The sequence below is a fragment of the Mandrillus leucophaeus genome, unplaced genomic scaffold (assembly GCF_000951045.1).
Source record: "Mandrillus leucophaeus isolate KB7577 unplaced genomic scaffold, Mleu.le_1.0 Scaffold535, whole genome shotgun sequence".
NCBI classification, from domain to species: Eukaryota; Metazoa; Chordata; class Mammalia; order Primates; family Cercopithecidae; genus Mandrillus; species Mandrillus leucophaeus.
This window is the reverse complement of record NW_012105753.1, coordinates 1,524,490-1,547,241: the sequence shown is the minus strand read 5'-3', so window position 1 is coordinate 1,547,241 and position 22,752 is coordinate 1,524,490. Positions and strand designations below refer to the sequence as shown.

General features: G+C 39.2%; 1 protein-coding gene across 2 annotated transcripts in view; it reads left to right on the top strand.

The window, feature by feature from the left end:
* Nucleotides 1-16,171: 16,171 nt before the first annotated feature.
* The window catches only part of AP1AR (adaptor-related protein complex 1 associated regulatory protein), a 38,955-nt gene continuing 32,374 nt past the window's right edge, over nt 16,172-22,752 (top strand). For both annotated transcript variants that reach the window (XM_011997284.1, XM_011997283.1), the window contains exon 1: nt 16,172-16,610. In XM_011997284.1, coding sequence (XP_011852674.1) covers nt 16,528-16,610 — 83 coding nt within the window. In that variant the 5' untranslated portion in view covers nt 16,172-16,527. The remainder of the gene's footprint in view (nt 16,611-22,752) is intronic.

Here is a 22,752-nt window from a genome sequence, read left to right as displayed (position 1 = left end):
GAGGGTGTCCTAATAGTGGATTGTGTTGTGAAAGAAAAGTAAATGTTTATTATTTTACGCCACTAAAATTTGGAAATCAACGTTTTCATCAGCATACCATACCAAGGGGTGACTAATACATATTGCTTCATTTTAAATGTAGCAATACACATGTAAAACTACAGTCCTCTTAGGCCTTGAACAAATTTTTAATTGGAAATTAAGCCATTTCCACTCAAAAATAAGTAATAGAAACTAATACTAGAATATTTAAATCCAGTCAGTAGAGCCTCATGCAGGTAGCTGTGATCTAACTGTAGACTAAAAGAAAAATAGCCTTGAGTACAAAAACAACTTTAAGAAAGAATTGATAGAGCTTTAATTTCAGAAAAACACAGAGATTAAGAGAAATGATAAAAGAAGCGTATGACCTTATAGTGAAACCATTCTAAACTGATACTTCTGAAAGCTGAATATAAGACTTTAAAAAAAAATTATGAAAACAAGAATAAAAGAATCAAATAAGCATATTCCTAATATTTGGAGGCTAAAATCTAAGATAATATTTTATGTATGACAAAGCCTAGGGCTATTAACATACTAAATGTGAAAACTGAAACTAAAACTAAATCCTTCCGTCTAATCACTGTATTTTAGACATCTTGTCATATGTGTCTTTGGTGGAGTAGAAGGTAGACTGACTGAAGGAGGTAAAGAGAATGATCTTCAAAAGAAAAAGTGAAAGAACTGGGAATTAAGAAAAGGAAAGGCAGGAAAGATTCACAAATTGGCAGGAGAAAGAGGGAGCAAGATTATTTTAAACAAAGAAAAACAAGTAGTGATAATGAATTTCATTGATTAAAAAAGAAAAAAAAAAGGCCCAGTGCATTTATTTCATTTTTTTACCTGCAGGTGGCAGCTCTTCCTAAATATGTCATGGAAATGTCCCTGAGTATTTCTGCACTGTCTTCCTGTAGGCAATCCTCAGAACTGAATCCCAGCTCTCAAAACAAACACACAAACAAACAAAACCACCATAAAACCAAAAGACAAAAACTATATTGCCATTACTTCTCAGTATAGTACTAAAAAAGAAAATTCCTTAAACAGCTTTAATTCCCCCCAAAAAATGTAAAACAGATACCTCCAGGGAGTATAATAGAAACAAAATAACAAGTGTATGTCTATTTCTTCCAATATAGTAATTGTCAGTTACTTCCTGAACTTCTTGGGGTTGTGTCTTGTTTTACTTTGTTTGTTTTGTAAGTTTTTAATTGTCTGAACACAGTGGCCAAATTATGAAAGGCCAGAATTAAACTAATTATATAGAAAAACATTAAATACACAGGAAGACCACTGTGTATACATATATGTCCCAATAAGTATTAGGAGAGCATATTGTAAAGGCATATGTTACATGCATTAATTCTAGTGTCTGGAGGAGAAGGAATGGGATTAGAAACAGAAGATGAAAGGAGAAAAATAATGAAGTTGATTTAGAGTTATCCCAAGTTTTTCATGGTTTTTGTTGCTTTTGTAAATAGTATTTTTAAGTTTTCAATTTTTAAACTGCTTATTGTTAGTATATAGAGAAATACAATGGATTTTTGTATATTTACCTTATATTCTAAAATGTTGCTACATTCCCTCTCACTGGCTTCTTTTCCTTTTTGTAATCCCAGTGTTCCTCAGCTGCAGATCCACTGTTAGCATCTACCATGTATAAGGTGCACAGCACATGCCAAGCACCATGGCAGATACTTTACATATCTTCCCTTCACACCACATGGCATCTCTTCCATTTCCACAGATTCTCTTATTGACCTCATCTGCTGCTCTTCCCTGACTTCCAACTCTAGTGTCTGTAGGCCTCACCTTTGCCCACAGTGTAGTTCCACATTTCCAATAGATTTCTGGACTTTGTCATATTGTTTCTCATTGACCCCACATATTTGATATGTCTGAAATGGAAAGCATACTATTGTGCCATTCCGGCTTCCATCTTATAGCAAATATGTGCTAAAAAATTACAACAGAAAATATTGTAGTATATTTGAAGTCACTGTATACACTGAAAAAAAAAACTATATACCTCAAACCCTATAAAGTCATATGTTTTATGATATGACATTCCTTACCTCTGTCATTTGACCATGCTAAAGGGAAAGAAAAAAGCTGTCACCTTTAGACAAAACAGCTAAAGATTCATCACAAAATATAATAAGTACCCACAATAAGTTGAACATATAATTTCTAAAAATAATGAACTCCTCAGAATTTGGAGAGAAGGAGATTAAAAAAGTCACTTTCTGAGTTAACTTTTAAACTGGTACTGATAATATTAGGGTGTTCTCCAAATTCTATCAAAAAGGCCATGCTGCTCCTTATTAAAGACAGTAAATATAATGATAACTTTAGGAATATTTTATTATTGTCTACAATGGTGCCGTTCTACAATAACTGAAGACTAATGATAAATATGGGGTGTAAAATGTGAGTACCAAAGAGCAATGATTTGTCAATATTTATGTACTTTATCTATAGCAGAAGGTATTGTGATTAACCAATTCAGGCTCTCTGATCACACTAATTATGTCCCTATAATAAGAAGCTATCCTAGTTTAATGACAACTGTTCACAGCCTCACTCAGCCTGTTTGATCTTCATACCCGCCACACAACTCTTTGGTATACCAAGAGGCCTTTCTTATTGGGAAGAATTGTGCTCAAAAGTCAACTCCTGGGTAACTGATAAATTGAATTCCTGTGCCTCTGAATGTTGCACACACCTGGACCTTTAACCAGAAGTGACTGATCTATCTATGACACAGCTCCTCCCTATAGCTGAACAAGTGGAATCTAGTTTCTTGCTCCCCACCACACTTTATAGTCAGCTTTACTTGTATAAGCTTTTGCTTGGTATGACCTAACAAAGTTTCCACTTTTTATTACAGGCCTGGAATTTCACTCTTCAAACAGTAAATTCATTTGCGTTAGCCTAAAATACTTGAATGGATTGTTTTTTAAAAAGCTATCCATGTCTTATCAAAATACTTGAAAGAATTTGGGAAGGGAAAAATCCATCATTTTGTTACTTTAATACAGCTTTTTTTTTTTTTTTTTTTTTATTTTTTTTTTTTTTTTTTTTTGTTCTCCTTTCTGGCGAAATTGCCTTATAAAAGAATGACGACAGTTGACAACTCAGCAATGTATGTACACAGTAGTAAACATTTTCTGTAAAGGGGCAGATTGTAAATATTTTGGACTTTGCAAGTCATACAGTTTCTAAAGCAGCTTCTCAACTCTGCTCTTGTAGCATAGAAGCAGCTATAGACAATAAGAAAATGAGTAACTGTTGCTTTGGTCCAATATAATTATTTGGGAATGATAAAATTTTAATTTCATATAATTTTCATGCAGCACAAAACATTATTTTTCTTTTGTTTTTTTTTCTCCAGCATTTAAAAGTGTAAAAACCAGTCTTAGCTTCTGTGCCATCCAAATGTGGACAGTAGACTTGACACTCATGAACACAGAGCTGACCAGCCCTATTTAAAAATAGACCATTTCTCTAGTTTTGACCTATGTGCTGAGCTCTATAGACAAATTTTCAACTTTTTCCTGTTTATCGTGATATGAATATTCCAACAGCATGTTAAACAAAAGGCATTTAAAACCTCAGAACTTACCTGAAATTCCCTATATCTGTTGATCCATAGCTGAAATTTAGAAATCATCATAGGCAGGTTCAGCACCCTTGTGAAGTTCCATCCTGTTTCAAATATGTCTTCACTTTGAAATTCCCATACCCAGCATCTGAAATCATGCCTTCATTTTTCTCTTCTACATTGTTGCTATGGCACTGTAATTGGTTTCCTCTACTCCAATATATCCAACATACTGCTGTCAGAAAAGCCTCCTAAAATGCTGCTCTAATTATGTCACTACACTATTTTACAACTTTCTGTAAATCTATTGCTTACAAAATGTAATACAAGCTCTTCCAACTGGCAGTCAAGCCCATCCAAAATATTATGCCAAATATCTTTCTAGTCTTGCCTCCCACTAACTTTCATTCAATAAATGGATTTTGTTTGTTTAGAGACAGGCTCTTGCTCAGTTGCCCAGGCTGGAGTGCAATGACATGATCATAGCTCACTATAGCTCCGAACTCCTGGTCTCAAGTGATTCTCCTGCTTTGGTCTCCCAAAGCACAGGATTACAGGCGTAAGTCACTATGCCTGGCCCTCAACAAATGTGAATAGCACCTATTAGGCACTGTGCTGGATACTCTGGTACAATATTGAGCAAAAACAACATGATTTCTCCCTTCATGGAGTTTATAGTCTAGTTGTGGATAAAGGCATGAGTCACATAATCACATAAAAGATACAGTATATAAAACTGGCATGCAAGAATAATATGGAATAATCTTTTCAAAGAATTGAAAGAATTTTAAATCTAGAATTTTACATAAAACTACACTATTATCTCAGTGTGTGGCTGAACTAGAAACTCTGTCACACAAGGCGTCAGAACATTCATCACGTAAAGATCTTGTCTGAAACTATATTTGGAAGAAGTACTCCAACAACAAGAAAAATATTTCCAAAGGCTTTGAGCTCTACAGGAAATAAAACTTTGATAGGCTTTATTGTGGTGATATTTTCACAAATGTATACATATTACTGAAACACCAGGGGTTTGGTCTAGGTCTTGCTGCTCACTGCACAAAAAGCCAATCACTGAGACAAGTGTTGCCAAGGAAGAAGGCTGTAATTGGGTGTTGCACCCGAGGAGAAGGGGGCTCAGTCTCATATCCATCTCCCTGACTGACTAAAACCAGGGGTTTATATTAGCAGGGAAGAAATGTAACAATATGTAAGAAAACAGCAACTAGGAAGGGGCAATCACAGTGAGTGAGGGGGTCCTGCATCTGCTGCCAAGATCTGGTGAGTTTCAGTTCTTTGGTGCTTTTTGAGAGGCCTGAATGTTGTTTCCTGAGGAAGAAATTCAGATAAAACAAATGTAAGCTTCAAGTTTTAAGACCAAAAAGCTCAATTTATATGTTTATCCAAACGAACAGTCTATGGGACTATTGGTTCAGTTTCATACATGTTTGAAAGCTTATAAAAGTGTCCACTTTCAATATGAACAGCTTATTGTATGTCAATTATTCCCTAGTAAAATGTGTAAAAATCTGATAAAAATTTAAAAGTATATATGTACAGGCTTAAAGTAAAAGAATACAATGAACACCTGTGTAGTCAATATCTAGGCTAAGGAAAGCAATTACATAAATCAATGTAAAATTATGACTGTGACTGGTGCTATGAGAAAAGGTGGGAAAGAGCCTAGAATAAAGGTTTTTGACTTCAGGAAGTTACAGGAGCTTTCCCTGAAAAAGTGATGCCTGATCCTAAAACTGATAATTGACTAATAATATTAAAAGTCAACACTTACATAGTAATGCTGCCTGCCAGGTACTGTTTTACATGTTTTACAAGTCCTCACAGCGTTGCTTCATGTTGATTCTTTTGTTATCCCCATTTTACAGATGAGGAAGTTAAAGCACTGAATAGTTAAGCAGTTTGCCTGAGGTCACATAGCCAGTAAGTAGTGGTAGCATTCCCTGAGAAATGAGACACTGAAAGAGCAACAGGCATGGGGTGTATCAGTGTATTTGGTTACAAGCAACAGAAACTGATATTAGCTATCTATATTAGTTTTGATATTAGTTAGGTTTACCTGAATGGTTTTCCATTACTGGCTGATAACTGTTTATTCTGTTTCTCCATGGCTTTCTCAAAGTCCTAAGAAGATTACAATTCCCACAGTGGCCACTCAAAGATGAATGCAAGGAGTGTAACCTGCAGCAGTTGGCCACAGCATTGGATAGGCAGCCAGCCTGGTATTGGGCATTTGTCTACAGGGTACAAGTGCTGCTATCAGTAAGATAGATGCTCATTTTGGCCAGGAGAACACTGTGTGATGAGAGCTAGCACATCGGACAGACAGCAACTTGGCTTGCAGGCCTGTAGGCTGGCAGGCACCTGCACAAACTCCCAGTGGTGCCCAGAGCACCCATTTCCCCCAGGGCCAGGTGATAGACTCAGAGAAGAAATAGGACAGTCCTTTGCCAGCTCGCTGGGAGGCAGGATTTTGATATATGGGCAGGGCCTAACCAATCAAAGGAGACACCAACCACAGGGCTAGCGCAAGGTCCTGGAAGCCTCTTTATGTGCCAAGCATCAACATTTCAGTTGTTGGATTTTTGAAAGCTGGGAAGGAGGGTCCTATGGGAAAGGCTAATGACTGACATTATGAGAAAAGGATACACCAGAAGGCTTGGAGCAGCAGCTATCTACCAACTGGTGGGAAAGGATTTCAGTGTCTTAACCATAGTAAATGCCATAGCTGTGTGATTCTGTGGATAACAGATAACTACTTTTCTATTTTGCTGTCACTGTTGAACAATAGTTAGGTATTATTTTCTCTTCTTTTTTTTTTTTTTTTTTTTTTTTTTTTTTGAGACAGGGTCTTGCTGTGTCACCAGAGCTGGAGTGTAGTGGCACTATCACAGTTCACTGCAGCCTCCATCTCCCAGGCTCAAGTGATCTTCCCACCTCAGCCTCCCTAGTAGCTAGGCATACAGACGTGCACAACCAGGCCCAGCTGATTTTTGTATCTTTTGTAAAGACGGGGTTTCACCATGTTGCCCAGGCTGGTAAGTATTATTTTCTTTCAGCTCTTTCAATGTATTACTTTATGGTGTCCTGATTTTTATTGTTGCTGTTGAAGTCTGTTGAGGGTTCATCATCCTATAAATATAACATGTCTCTTCTCTGTTTCTTTTTAAGATCTTCTGACTTGGGTGCTTTTTAGTTTTCGTATGATGTATATAGATATAGATTTCTTTTTATTTATTTTCCTCAGGAATTCTATTTTGTAATCTTAGGTTTCATATCTCTTCTCAAGTGTTAATGGTACTTGAAATATTACATCTTTGAATATTTCCATACCCCATTCTTTATTGCTCCTTCTTCTGGAATTAATTCCTCTCTTTGCTATTTTCATCTTCATGTACTAAATTCTGGGTAACTTCTTCAGGATTTTTTATTAGCACATAAGTTCTCTTTTTTGTCTTAAAAATTTTTTATTTGTATTAAGGTAATACAAGCAAATAGTTTAATGTATCAAAGAGGCAATCAATCAACCAATTTAATTTTTTGTTTTTTTGAGATGGAGTCTAGCTCTGTCATTAGGCTGGAGTGCAGTGGCACGATGTTGTCTCACTGCAACCTCCCCCTCCAGGGTTCAAGTGATTCTCCTGCCTCAGCCTCCTGAGTAGCTGGGACTACAGGTGCGCACCACCATGCCCAGCTAATTTTTGTATTTTTAGTAGAGACAGGGTTTCACCACGTTGGCCAGATTGTCTCGATCTCCTGGCCTTGTGATCCACCTTCCTTGGCCTACCAAAGTGCTGGGATTACAGGCGTGAGCCACCGCGCCTGGTCCCAATTTAATTTTTTTTACTGACTCCTTTTGCTATTACTTTTGTATCATTAAATAGCATATTTTTATTGCTAATTCAGATTTAAGTTTTATTTCCATTATCTATTGCTGCATAACAAACCACCCCAAAAAGTGGCTTAAAACAACAATTTTATTATTTCTCACAATCCTGTTGAGTGACAAGGTGATTCTTCTGGTTCATATGGTACCAGCTAAAATTTGGACACTAGAAGGCTTAAATGACCTCCTGTAGTTTGTCCTGGCTGCCAGCTGGGAACTCAGCCGGAGCTGTCAGCTAACCCACTTCATTCTCCTCCACGGAGTCTCTCCAGCATGGCAGATAGATTCTCATTCGAATATTAGTTACACAAACATTTAGAATTCTTATGTCTTCTTGACTGGTGCAGCTTCTTATCATAATACAACATCCCTCTTTATCACTAGTAATGCTGCTTATACTGATATTTAATTTGTGTGATATTAATAAATTATACCAGCTCTATGATTATGATTAGTGTTTATATGGTTATATATTTTTCCTTCCTTACTTTTAACATATCTGTGTCTTTGTATTAAGAGTGAATCTCTTGTGAAGAACATATAGTTGGTCTTTTTTTATCCTGTCTGAAAAAAAAAAATTGTTACCTTTTAACTAGTGTGCTTAGTCCATTTACATTTAAGGTAATATAATTTATATGATTGGTTTAAGTTGACTACATTGTAATTTGCTTTTCATCAGGACTTTCTTTTGTTTATTGCTCCTTCCGTACTGATATCATAGAAAAATATTATTTTAGTTTTTTTAGGGTTTTTCTTGTTGTTACCATGTGTCTTTCACACCCGTCTACATATTAGAAATTAGCAGAAATCTCTCCATTATTTATTTAATTTCAGTGTCGCTCTTTATTTTTCATTGTTATTACTTCTGTTTATTTTTTTGGGGGGGTGGGGGTGGGCACTGAGTCTCGCTCTGTCACCCAGGCTGGAGTGCAGTGGTGTGATCTTGGCTCACTGCAGCCTCCACTTCTCGGGTTCACACCATTCTCCTGCCTCAACCTCCCGAGTAGCAGGGACTACAGGCACCCGCCACCATGCCCAGCTGATTTTTTGTATTTTTAGTAGAGACAAGATTTCACTGTGTTAGCCAGAATGGTCTCAATCTCCTGACCTCATGATCCACCCGCCTTGGCCTGCCAAAGTTCTGAGATTACAGGTGCGAGTCACCACGCCCGGCCAGTTCTGTTTTATTTTAATAGCTCTTTAGTATTTCCTTGCTTTTTATGGCATCAGTCATTGTAAACATGCTTATTTTATAGTGTCCATCTGATTTCTTTACTATATTTATTTTATAAATTTAATGGGTTTATTTTTTTCTGCTATTCCTTAATGTCTGCCAATACTCAGTCATGGCATTTTGTTTGTAATATGTGATTGCAGGCTCATTTTCAGTATGGCTTTATATCTATGGGAATCCTGTACAACCTAGATAACCTAGACAAAAGGTATGTCTACCCAGAGTAACTTTGTTTTGCTTTCCAAGAAATCTCAAGGACATTGCTGCCCCCAAAAAACTTTCTTTCTTTTTTCCTTTCCTTTCCTTTCCTTTCTCTTTCTCTCTCTCTTTTCCTTCCTCCCTTCCCTTCCCTTCCTTCCTTCCTTTCTTTCTCTTTCTCTCTCTCTTTTCCTTCCTCCCTTCCCTTCCCTTCCTTCCTTCCTTTCTTTCTCTTTCTCTCTCTCTTTTCCTTCCTCCCTTCCCTCCCTCCCTCCCTTCCTTCCTTTCTTTCTTTTTTGACACAGAGTCTCACTCTCTCACCTAGGCTGGAGTGCAATGGCATGATCTCTGCTCTGCCTCCCAAGTTCAAGACATTCCCCTGCCTCTGCCTCTGCCTCTGCCTCCTGAGTAGCTGGAATTACAGGCGCCCACCACCACACTCAGCTAGTTTTTGTATTTTTAGTAGAAATGGGGTTTCATCATGTTGGCCAGGCTGGTCTTGAACTCCTGACCTCAAGTGATCCACCTGCCTTGGCCTCCCAAAGTGCTGGATTACAGGTGTGAGCCACCGTGCCTGGCCCCAAAAGACTTTTTACGTTAATTTCTGGCCTGGGGTTCCAAGACCCTAAGGTTAATGTAAATTCCAACTCTTTAACTAGAAAGAAGACAGGCCTTTTTTTCCAACTCAGATCACACCTATAGTAACAAACTTTCCCCCAAAAGCTATTGAAAAAAAAAAATTAAGTAGTCCAAATTTCTGTTTTCATCTCCCAGTGGACTAGGTGGCTTTTTCCCTGAGTGAGATCTTCTAAGGGTTCTGGCTTTATGTAGACTTCTCAGGCTCCTCCCCTTAAGCGGGTCCAAGGCTTTGTCTCTTGTCCCAGGGTGGATGTTAAACCGTGTGCCAGTTATGATCTATCCTCTTTGCTATGATTTTTTATTCTAGAACTGGACTCTGCAGACACCCTTTCTCGTTCATTGACTGATTCTATGTTAGGATCTCCCAATACAGAGTGCTGCAGGGACATTGCAAGGGTGGAAGAAGTGGCATTCTTTTTCCTCTGTTCTGTTTATATCGTGGCAAGTGGATCAGCAGGAAGGAATCCTGGCAGTGTTTATCACAGTGGCCGTGGCCCTCCTACTTCAGTGGCTAGTGCTTCCTAGCCTACACAGGGGGTTCAGGGGTAGACAACTTCTGTTATGCTCTCCCTTACCATAGTGGTAGGCAGCATGTTTCTATGGCATCCAAACCTCTTCTCAGAAACTTGAATGTCTACCTTGTAAGGCCTTCCTCTAACTTTCTAAATTCCTTCCTTGTTCAGTTTTCTTCAGTTCTAGTGGTGGTTGCTGCTCCCTGCAGGAGCTACATCTGTTTGACTTAGATTTTCCCTCTAGCATTAACCACCACTGACCTACTTACTGATTCCTCATGTTCAATTTCCCTTGTTCGAATTACTAGTGTGGTTTCCAACTAGGCAAGAGAGATCTGGAACAAACTCTGCCTAGAGGGAGGACGCCATATTAATCATGTAACTGTTCCTATTTATCCCTTATCCCTCTCTTTGTGAAATGTGTATGTTGGTTGATCAAAGAAGGAAGCAAATTACTTAGTATGCATTGTACTTAGTGTTACTGACTAACTAATGAAGCTCATCTCACATACATCCAAAGGCCAGAAAAAATGAGTTGCTGGTGACTGAGCCAATAGTTGAATAACTTTCCCTTTTATCTTTAAGCCCATCTTTTTGTGCCTTTTTTCTTGGAAAATTACTTAAATGATCTACTTAACTGTTTAGTTATGCAAATATAAAGTAAAAGAGTATCATGAGAAATAAATTTCAGAGAAGTGATTTTAAAGAGCCAAAATACTCTGCATGATAGTGTAAAAAGTTGTTTGCATTATATAGAGTGTTAGTTCTCTTGGACTTTTTTTGGACGAATGTTTGTTCATTAACTGTGAATTGAAGCTGTGACGTGTCTGTAAAATGTTATTTATTCTTACGGAAATGTGCTCTTGTTCAAGCCATTGTTGGGTGCATAGGAGCTGAAAATAGACTTAGTGCACCTAAATTCTCACTCATAATGGAAGGAAATATGTACAAATGAAATAGGCAATGCCGAGGCTGGTTCAACTTAAACCTGAACTGGCTTATTGGTCTTTCATATGGTATTATTTAAGACTGAATAAATAAGACTTTAGGAACAATAATGATACTAGCTTGTTGTATTAAGATTAAAATTATTCCATTTGGGTTCCCAGGACAATACACTCGTAATTGGTAGGGAGTGAGGTCTCCCTTTAAGTCAGAGGACATTCTCACTTATAATCATCTGGGAAAGAGGCAGATCATGGGACAGAAAAGGCCTGAGAGTTGGGGAATTTTTCCTCTACCTATGCCACATTTTCTTGGAGCCTGATTTCAAGTAGTGGTGTGGAGCGTGCCTGAAGACTGTTTAAGAGACAGAAATTTTAAAAGACTAGCATTTTGTATTGGATGACAGGAATGTGGCTACAAAGGAAAGTATAATATTGATGAAAATTTCCTTCAGTCTGTGCATAACACCTAATATTTATATTTATGGTATTTTAGATAATTATAGTACAGTCTATTTAGTACGTTATAGAAATTATAATATAACTATATTATACTAAGTACTTGATAGTGCTTAATCATTTATCCTAACAACAAAGGCAAAATTTATCTCATTATCTCCATTTTATAGTAGTCGTATCTAGCACTCTGTATAAATTTTGGTAATTGAAACTATGCTCAGTGAGTTAAAAGTACAACTTTGTGTCTATATTTGGAACAAAGTTGTAATGGAGAACACAGAATTCTTCCCCTTGCAGGGACCACATAACCTCCACACCAAACATAATAGTAGCAAATGATCTCAAAATGACAAAAAGTGATTAGAGAATCACTAGAGTCAATAGAGAAGAAGTTCTGAGCAGAGAAGAAGTTCTGAGCAGAGAAAAGATTCATATTTGGAACCATATAATCCAGAAGACAATTGGGGGTACATGTTGCATCCTGACGGACTCCAGAGCACCTACGAGAAAAGATTTTTCCTTTCAACTTCAGAAGAAAATACTTGAGAGAAGACAATGTTGTGGGTTTTTTAAAAAAACTTGTATTTTAGGTTCAAGGATACATGTGCAGGTTCATTATATAGATAAACTCACATCACAGGGATTTGTTGTGCAGATTATTTCGTCACCCAGGTATTAAGCCTAGTACCCAAGAGAAGAGAATTTTGAAAAGGATGGGGAAAAACGTGAGATGTTCTGCTACCTGTAGGCAGGTGGAATGTCTCTAGCAAGCTGACAGTAAGCAGTAATCACTGTAGATAATCTTTCTTTTTTTGAGACAAGGTCTGGCTTGTCACTCAGGCTGGAGTGCAGTGGTTAGATCTCGGCTCATTGCAGCCTTGACTTTCTGAGCTCAAGCAATTCTCCCACCTCAGCCTCCTGAGTAGCTGAGAATACAGGCACATGCCACCACACCTGACTATTTTTTGTATTTTTTGTAGAGACAGGCTCTTGCCATGTTGTCAAGGCTGGTCTCAAACTCCTGGACTCAAGCCATCTGCCCACCTCAGCCTCCGAAAATTCTGGGATTACAGGCATAAGCCACTGTGCCTGGTCCTACTGTAGATAATCTAAGTGTTTGTGTATCTTACTGATAAGTTAAATATTCTGCCTAGCCAACTGTCACATAAATGAACTTTTTGAAATAATGGGGTCTTGCTATGTTCCCCGGGCTGAACACAAACTCCTGGGCTCAAACCATCCTCCTACCTCCACCTTCTGAGTAGCTGGGACTACAGTTACATGCCACCACACCCAGCTCTAAATGAACTCTCTAGCAATGATGAATTAAATGTACAAATCTTATCAGAATACATGTGACTATGGTCGTTGCTGATTTTATACCCATGTCCAAATTTAAGAGTTGAGAAACCAGTACTGAAGCACGGCAGAAGGCACAAGCCTGTCAGGAGGCCTGAGTTTTCTTCATATTACACTTTTAATTCATTGTATGACCTTGAGCAAATCATTTAATTCCCCAAACACTACTCTTTCTCAACCATAAAACAAAGTTTATCTGCCTCTCAAACATCCATTCCAGTTACAGGTTTTTTCCCTGCTAATTCTGTTTAACTAAAAGCAGATCATCACTTAACTGAATGTTTAAAAAGTTTTAAAGCTTACCATGAAGATTCTTGATGTCAAATTTGGTGAAAAATTGCACAATGATAAATTCCCATAACCCCTAAGATTAGCTTGGTAATTTATTTAATACATTTCTAGAAAAAAAATTAAGTAACTCCCCTCAATTTATTATAAACTACCCATATTTGAGTTATGACTTTCGGAGACAGTCAAATGCCTAGGCAGACAAAAAGGGGTCCCCAGAAAATCTCCCACCTGCCCCACAAGTGTTTACATCAGATGCTTTTGTGCAGATGAGGGAACCTGCCCAGGGCCTTGTGTGAGCATGCCCGCATGCGCACTGGGGGAATGGGGTGGAACCAGGGCAGGGGAAGGAGCCTGGCCTCTTCATTTCCTGTGTGGTGGCCTGGGATTCAATCTGTGAGGTGCTTTTTCAGTCCCCTGTAGTAGCCTGGGATTCATCCATGAGGTGGGGGCCTGATAATAGGACTCCCATCTCGCTTTGCTGAGTTTTTTCTTTTTTTCCTTTTGCCCAATAAAATCCTGCTCTACTCACCCTTCCATGTGTCCACGTGTCTAAGTTTTCCTGGTCATGTGACAAGAACCTGGTTTTAGCTGAATTGCGGGGCAAAATTCTGCATTTCTAAATGTTTGCATTTGTTATTAAACTTTAATTGAACTGGTTATCAATCTTTTCTACTGAAGGGTCAAATTTAAACTTTTTTTCTGATTACAGAAGTATTAAATAATAATTGTCAAGACTGAGAAAATAGAGAAGAGAAATAAAGCTCCCAACATCACAATCTTGAAATAATTACTGTTAGCATTTTGATATTTACCATCCAGCCTTTATTTTCAAGAAACACGTGTAAGAAAGAACGTGAGAATGTACCTGTTTTGTTTTAAACATCATTTGGAACATACATATAATTTTCTATCCTGATTTTTCACACATTATTCAGTAAGCAGTATTCCATATTATTAACGTTTTAAAAATATATTTATTGTGTCTATGTAACAAGAATACACCAGCAAATTTCATCATCCTTCAATTTTTGAGCATTTAGTTTGTTTCTGGCTCTTGGTATTTCCAAATGATTTCTCAGAATGAGTTTCACTATCTGCAGCAGTTTAGAATAGTATCATTTCATTGTATCCTTGCAAATACTGAATATTTCCATCTGTAAATCTTTGTTAACCTGACAAGTGAATCAATACAAATGACTAAAACATGCATTTTAATTTGCATTATTTTGCTTAGTGAAGTTTTTAAACGTCTTATTCATTTGTATTGCTTCTGAGGATCATTCATATCCTTAACTGAGATCAGATTTACTACAAAAAAAAAATCTTTAAGTGAGATTTAGTTTTAATATAGGCTTATAGAATGCCTATAGGAAGTGCTCTGTCAAGTCTATAGCTATATTTTTTAATCAAACTTTTTATATTGAGACAATTGTAGTGTCACATGCAGTTTTAAGAAATAATATACAGATGACCGCGTATACCTTTAATCTAGTTTCCCCCAATGGTAACATGTTACAAAACTATTGCAATAACACAACCAGGATAACTGACATTAATATAGACAAGATGCAGGATTTCTATCCCTGACCCGTGGCAATCAATTATTCTGTTGTCCATTTATATAAATTTGTCAATTCTGAAATGTTACATAATGGAATTACACAGTATATAAGCCTTTGAGATTGGCTTTTTCTTTAACCATAATTTCCTACAGATTCATTTCAAGGTGTGTTCATCTAGTGTGTTCCTTTTTGTTACTAAATATTCCATAGGATAGATGTGCCAGTTTCTGTAAACCTTTATAGTTGAATTCTAATGACTATTTCATTAATACATTTGTCTAATTTCAAGAGTTGGAAGGAGAAAAAAGAAAATGCATTCAACTATTTAGGAAGTCATTCAGTCATCCCAACATTCACTGAAAGCAGACCATTGGGACAAATGTTATCCCATGCTTCTGATTACAAAAATAACTAAAACCCAAATAAAATAAAAATTAGTTAAGTAGCAGTGCTAAGATTGAAACCAGATAGGTATTTAAAGCAGCAAGAAAATGAGTTCAGAGAACATTTTATCATCAATAAAAATTTTCTAAAATCTAACAATTTTTCTAGGTTTAATTAAACAGGCTAAAAACTTGATGTGTCCAGTCCATGAGAGCATCCTCCTATCCACTGGACTAGGTGTCTACTAAGCCACATCTTATATCTATTTGAGGCCAACTGTCTTGAGGCCAAACAAGACGCGAGTTACATGGTAGCACTTGAGAGGGCTGCGGACCCATCAGAGCAGCCTTCTCTTCCCATCTACAGCAGTTCTGGGCAGCATGCTTGGAATGGCAACGCTGGCGTCCCCGAAAAACCCCAGCCCTCTTGCCAATTTCCTCTGAACCCCAACTACCCGACCCAAAATTATTTGAAGATCTGATTTTAAACAAAACGAGGCCAATAGTGCACCATTATTGTTTCCCTAAAACACTAACAGTATGGAGATTAAGACACAAACCAGAGACCGGAAAAAAATCTTGGTGCGTTCAAAGTAACCTCAGTTCCCGACTCTATTCTCCACCTATGGTGCAATATTAACAAAAACTAAGCACACCATACAGAGAAACGCCCTTTCGCACTTATAACTTGCGGCCTGGGACTCTAGCTCCTCACACGCCTTTGATACAAAGTGCGAAGGCTGAGCCTTAATCATGCCAAGCCCAGCGTCCTCCGGACTAGGATGCCCGAAACTGCAATGAGAGAGGGAAATTTCCTAGTCAGGTCAAGGTCCAACAAAACAAACGTCCGCACGCAGAAACTGAACCGTCTCGCAGGCAAAAGCGGCTGAACCAGCAGCGAGCGGAAGTGACGCAAAGGCCAGTCACCGGAGAAGGCGGGGCCCCGAGGCAACGCGCCCAATTGGGGCGCGGTAGAGGCCGGGGGTGTGGCAGCGTCGGCGGCGAGCGGGCGCCTGGGGGTGGTGGGGGGCGGGGCCAGGGTGTAGGCTCGCGGGGACTGGCCTCCTTCGGCAGCTGGAGGCGGTCACTCGCGCAGGGCTGGGGGCTGAGGCAAGAAGGGCCATGCTGGCGGCGAAGGAGTCTAGAGCCTTCAGTCCGGTGCTCCTCCCTCGCGCGGCAGTGGCTCTACGGCCGCGGGAGTAAACACTGCCTTTGTTCCCTAGCGCCTCGTCTCTTTCGTCGCCCCGTCCCCTCACGCCGCCGCGCTCCGGCCGGCCCGCCCTCGGTCCGTGAACCCCATTTCGGCTCGTGCCGCGCGGATGCGGCTGCCGGGCCTGGGATTGGGCATTGAGCGGGAGGAGGAGGAGGAGCGGCGGCGCCTGGGCGGCATGCGATGGGGAACTGCTGCTGGACGCAGTGCTTCGGACTGCTCCGCAAGGAAGCGGGGCGGCTGCAGCGAGTAGGCGGCGGCGGAGGGTAAGCCCGCTGGGGGAGGGGCCCGGCCCCCGTGGCTCCTCCTATTCGGCCCCCGGCGGGGAATCCCTTTCGCTGTCCCCCGGCGGCTGGAGGTGGCGGCCGAGAGCCCTGCTACACTCACTGCTTAGCAGACGTCAGACGGGTGGTCGTGTTGGAGGCCCAGTGTGGGGGCCGGTCTCTGGGCCTCCTCGGAAAGAGGTAGAAGAGGGGGCGGGGTGTCGCTCCTACCAGGGCACCCTGTCACGCGGGGAAGGAGTCACGGGAGACAGCATCTCCAGGAAACAAGGGGTAACCTCGCGCTAATGGGCTGTAGGATCGGCTCCAGGGCAACCTGGACACACCCTGCGCTGAGCTTGGGTTTAATGCCAAAGCTAGTATCCCTGTATCTGACCCTCTCTTTAGCCCAGGCAGAGCAGGTGGGATCTGGCTACGGACTTAATGCCTCAGATTGATTTTACATAGAAGTCATTTGGATGCTGGAGTAAAAGAAGGTTTCAGATACTGAGGAACTCTTTGATAGCTACAAAGACTTGCTGAATTGCAGAGTTCCCAATGGGCATTCAGATTCTTGGTGCTGGTAACACAGGGGCTATGTGTAATTTTTTCATATTAAGTTTTTGAAATTTCGAGAGGAATATTCCTTGCCCTGATTGCTACTCAAACGTCCTATAACATTAGGTAAATTGCAGTCCTGAACTTAACTTCTCTTAAGTAAACCTGGGATATGCTTAGGTTTTGTATATGCACCATCCACAGAATAGAAATTTCATAATTCCGTTTTTGTGTATTTTATTTCATAGATATTGAAAAAATTAGAGCAAATTCCTTTGGGGTTGACTTTGTTGTTATTGAAAATCTGAATCAAGCCAGTTTGTGTAAGGACTATTTTGCCCTTTCTGAAACAGATTGCTAATTTTTCATAATCTGTTCCATTTAACATTATTGGGTAATAAGATGTTCAACATAAATAAATTGAACTAAATGATCATGATTTGAATCTTTGGTGATGGAGATCTTATAAAATATAATAGGATTCTCATTCATTAGGCATTGTGTTACCTCTCTGATACAAAGTAGCTAAAGTTTTACACTAATTATCCCTAGAATGGAAGGGCAAGGATTTGCAGTTTGTGCTTAGTTTTAATATTTCGATTTCCCTAATTTAAGAGTTCTTACTGTTGAGTGGGACATGACAGCTGTTTTATCTTGTCATCCAGGATCATCTGATTTAAGTATTTCTAATTTTTATGTGTGAATGCAATTTACAAGGTCAGGCTGCTTAAGTAGGCTTGCCCAAAAACTAGATACCACACAGTCTTTGGCTTTTACTAGTATTCGTAGTTGTGTTACAGGGCGTTAAATTCTAGCTCTAAGAAAGTTGGTTTGTGGGGAGCAGTACTTATATTCTAAATGGATAAATAAAAAACTTTGTACTTGACTTTGGGCTACATGATGTGTCTGTGGGACTTTAGTTTTGCTTTTTTCATGTGGTCTCCGTAGAGTACAGCGTTAAAATTGTATGTTCTACTCCCTCAGCTTATGAACTTGGCAGCATAGGGAGGTGGCAGGAGGAAATCCATGAATCAACGTGAGTGTTAATTGTCTGTAGATATGCCATAAAAACATAAGCAGGTTGACTATGAGTTTTTCTTTTCTTTTCTTTTTTTTTTTTTTTGAGACAGAGTCTCGCTCTGTTGCCCAGGCTGGTGTGCACTGGCGCGATCTCGGCTCACTGCAACCTTCGCCTCCCGGGTTCAGGCCATTCTCCTGCCTCAGCCTCCCAGGTGGCTGAGACTACAGGCGCCCGTCACCTCACCTGGCTAATTTTTTTGTATTTTTAGTAGAGACCGGTTTTCACCGTGTTAGTCAGGATGGTCTCAATCTCCTGACCTCATGATCCGCCTGCCTCAGCCTCCCGAAGTGCTGGGGTACAGGTATGAGCCACCACGCCCGGCCAGCAAGTTGAGTATTTCTTATCTGAAATACTTGCTTTGGAGTTCAGATTTTTATTCAGATTTTGGAATGTATGCATTGTATATGGTTTAGTATCTGAAAATCTGAAATCCAGAATTCTCCAATGAGCATTTCCTTTGAGTAACATGTTGGCAATCAAAAAGTTTCGGATTTTGGAACATTTCAGATTTTGGGTTTTGAGGTTAGGTATACTCAACCTGTGGTTGGATTTTTACTGTTTGTGGGCAAAACTCCTTGAACAAGTCCTGTGGAGACAGTGAGAGTTTATAGGTTGTGGACACTGTGATCTAAAATCATATAATGGTGATATTAATCCTATTACTTTAAGTCTATAAACATAGGATTTGACAGTTCCCTTACTTGAATTTGCTGATTAACTTATTGTTTAACATCAATTTTAATACTGTTTTAGCAGCTTCCGGTAAGCATGTAGAGAGAGATGGACATAGTTACTTGTGCAGTAAGGTTAAACTGTCTCTTATTTTAATTTTTTTTTTAATCAACTGTTTTGATTTTCTTTCAAGTACAGGTCTGGATAGTTAGTAGTTCTTCTAAAGGTGAAAAGTTGAGGAGTAGTCACAAAAACTTGATTTGATCCTATATGTCGTTGTAGTGACCACAGAAGAAGAGAGTGTCCTCAACTTTTTTAGCTTGATTTAAGCTAGACTTCACAGGGATGCTTTCTGATCTGAGGCCTGGTTTCTGAGTCTTGCAGATCGACATACCCCTGAGAAATCTGAAACTCAGATCACTCATTTTTTACTATTCAACCTGAAAACCAGAATTACCACTTTTTCAGTTTATAAAATACTAGGGAATTCTAGTATTGTATATTCTAGGATATGTTTCATCGGTCAAAATGTCAATATCAGTGTTGAGGTATGTTGGAAACCTTACTACTAATAAAATTATTTGGTGATTAAAGCAGAGAGAATTAAATGTCTTTAAGGAAAAAAACCTAGGCATCTTAACGAGTCATACTTCTTCACTGGAGTTTTGCCTGCCAACACTTTCTACAGGGCTCCATCTGCTGGTCAGTTCTCCTGTTTCTCTGAGCAGGCCTTTGTATATTTCTTAGTTTTTTTTCTTTCTCAGATGGAAGACCGAATTAAGTTTTATTTTGTTGTATTTAATTCCTATTTCTATATTACTATATAATTCCACATAGTGATTCCACTTAAGATAAACTATAGTTTTTATAGAAAGGTATAACCATATTTTGTATCCTTATCAGTACGTAATATTTGTTCGCCTTTTTGGCTCTGGCAGCAAAGTTGCTTTCAGGCAATAGTTTACAGTGATTTGCTTTTCCATTCCTAGTAAAAATGCTTTTAATAATAACTGCTAACAGTCCATTACTTCCTATGTGACAGGCACTGTTCTAAGTAGGGCAAGTAAGCATACATATTATATATATTATAGGTTGAAAACTGAAACTTAGAAAGTTGAACTTTCCCAAGGTAGCAGAGCTGGGATTGCAACTTAGGTCCCTCTGAATTCAGAGTTCTTATCCTTAACCACCACAAATAGTTCATGGCACTTATTGTATAGGTAAACATTTGGTTGCTATCTCTCTCATTGCAGTATCTTGAACTTTGTCACCAGAAGAATTTATGAATATATCTGAACAACTTGACTCTTTATTCTGTGTGCTAAGCTGTCTTTTTCTTGAACCTATGCACTTCACTTCTGCAACATCACCTTTATCTTGTTTTTCTGTTTCTCTCCTAGCTATTCTTACTGTCTGTTAAATGTGGGGTTTTTCCTGTCTTCTCTCTTTTGTTTAATTTCCTTCATATGTGTATTACCTGCCCCTGAAGAAAGTTACCCATTTCTATGATTTCAACCACCACTACTTCCAAATCTCATCTTCTGCTTGTAGATCTTTTCAGTTGTCTACCTAAGAGGAACTCTTGGATATATTCAGTTAAATCTCTATATATTATTTTCAGTCTCTCCTTAAACATACTGAACCTATTTTCTTCCTGTCTTCTGCCATAAACATTGCCTTTCAAACTGCTTAGTCAACAGCTTCCAGACTACTGTCTCTATTGTAGCTGTCATACTTCAGCCCACCCTCCCTTCCTGTCATGACTTAGGCTTTCTAAAACCCACATTGGATTGTTTCTTTCCTTTGTTCAGCAACTTCCATCTGCTCCCTGATTCCCATAGCTAAATTTCTAAGTCTTTTTTTTTTTTCCAAGAAGGAGTCTCGCTCTCTTGCCCAGGCTGAAGTGCACTGGTGCGATCCTGGCTTACTACAACCTCTGCCTCCTGAGTTCAAGTGTTTCTCTTACCTCAGCTCCGCAAGTAGCTGGGATTACAGGCACCCGCCACCATGCCTGGCTAATTTTTGTATTTTTAGTAGAGACGGGATTTTACCATGTTGGACTGACTGGTCTTGAACTCCTGACCTGAAGCAATCTGCCCACCTCGGCTTCCCAAAGTGCTAGAATTACAGGCATGAGCCACCGCGCCTGGCCCTAAATGTCTAAGTCTTTTTTCCTTCTGTAACAGCATGATGAATTACATGGCATTCACATGTATGGCATAATGTCCATTTGTATGCTCAGGATTATATTTAGTTCTATATTTGGGTTTCTATAATCTCTTTGTCAAAAAATGTCAGGATACTAATCAGTGAGAAAAACATTAAAAGAATAACATTAAAGCTATTCTAATTTCAAAAAACTTGTCATTCATAAATCTTAGCATTTTAATGTTTTTGATAAATTACTCTCCTCCCAGCTACTAGTTTAAACTTCTGACAAAGCAATGTAACCTTAACCTGTTTTTACCAATGTTATTCTCTCCCATCCTCTCACTTACCACTTTCAATGTCCTATATACCAGATGGACTGTGCTTGTTCTTGTTTTCCTAAAATACAGTGTTTTCTTCCCCCTCCCCCCAAGACGGAGTCTTGCTCTGTCGCCCAAGTTGGAGTGCAGTGGTACGATCTTGCTCACTGCAACCTCCGCTTCCCAGGTTCAAGTAATTCTCCTGCCTCAGCCTCCTGAGTAGTTGGGATTACAGGTGCGTGCCACCACACCTGGCTAATTTTTATATTTTTTAGTAGAGACGGGGTTTCACCATGTTGGCCAGGCTGGTCTCGAACTCCTAACCTCATGATGCCCCCACCTCGGCCTCCTAAAGTGCTGTGATTACCAAATACAGTGTTTTCTAACCCTGTGCCTTTTTGTGGGTGATATTTATTTTCTTTTTTATTTTTATTTTATTTTTATTTTTTGAGATGAGGTCTCACTCTGTCACCCAGGCTGGAGTGCCGTGGTGCAATCTAGGCTTATTAAAACCTCTACCTCCCAAGCTCAAGCAGTTCTACCTCAGCCTTTCAAGTAGCTGGGACTACAGGCGCAGGCCACCACACTTGGCTAATTTTTGTATTTTTTGTAGAAACACACAGGGTTTTGCCATGTTGCCCATGCTGGTCTCAAACTCCTGAACTCAAGTGATCTGCATACCTCAGCCTCCCAAAGTATTGGAATGACAGTCGTGAGCCACTGTGCCTGACCTCTGTGATATTTCTTCTTTTTTTAGTTTTTTTGTGAGCTTTCACTTACCTTTACCTTACTTTACTTACCTTCCCTATGAAACTCGCTCCAAGCCCCTGAAGCCATATTATCTCCCTGAGGAAATAATATTTTCTACAGGTTTATTTTTGCTGTATATCAAGGGTTGGCAAACTTTTTCTGTAATGGGCCAGATAACACGTATTTTAGGATTGGCAGGTGGTGTGGTCTGTCGCAACTACTGAACTTGGCTGTTTTAGTGGAAGAGCAGCCATAGTGTTTCAACAAATGAGTGTGACTATATTTCAATGCAACTTTATTTACAAAAACAGGCAGAGGGCCAGATTTGGCCAGTGGGCCATAGTTGCCAGCTCCTGGTATCATATGTACCATGATATAGGCTGAGACCTCCTCAAGGTCAAGGACTGTGTTTTATCACTCTATCCATTCTCAGTATCTTACGTTTGTTGAATGAACAGCCAGAAGAGTTATTTGAACTTGTAGGATCTACAAAACTATAATTTCTCCTATCATTCATTTTTGTTATGGCCTAAAGATAATTCCCTAACTTTGGCAAAAACACCACATACCCAGATACTTACACACATACCCTACCAGTTTTATATTGACTCACCTTTTT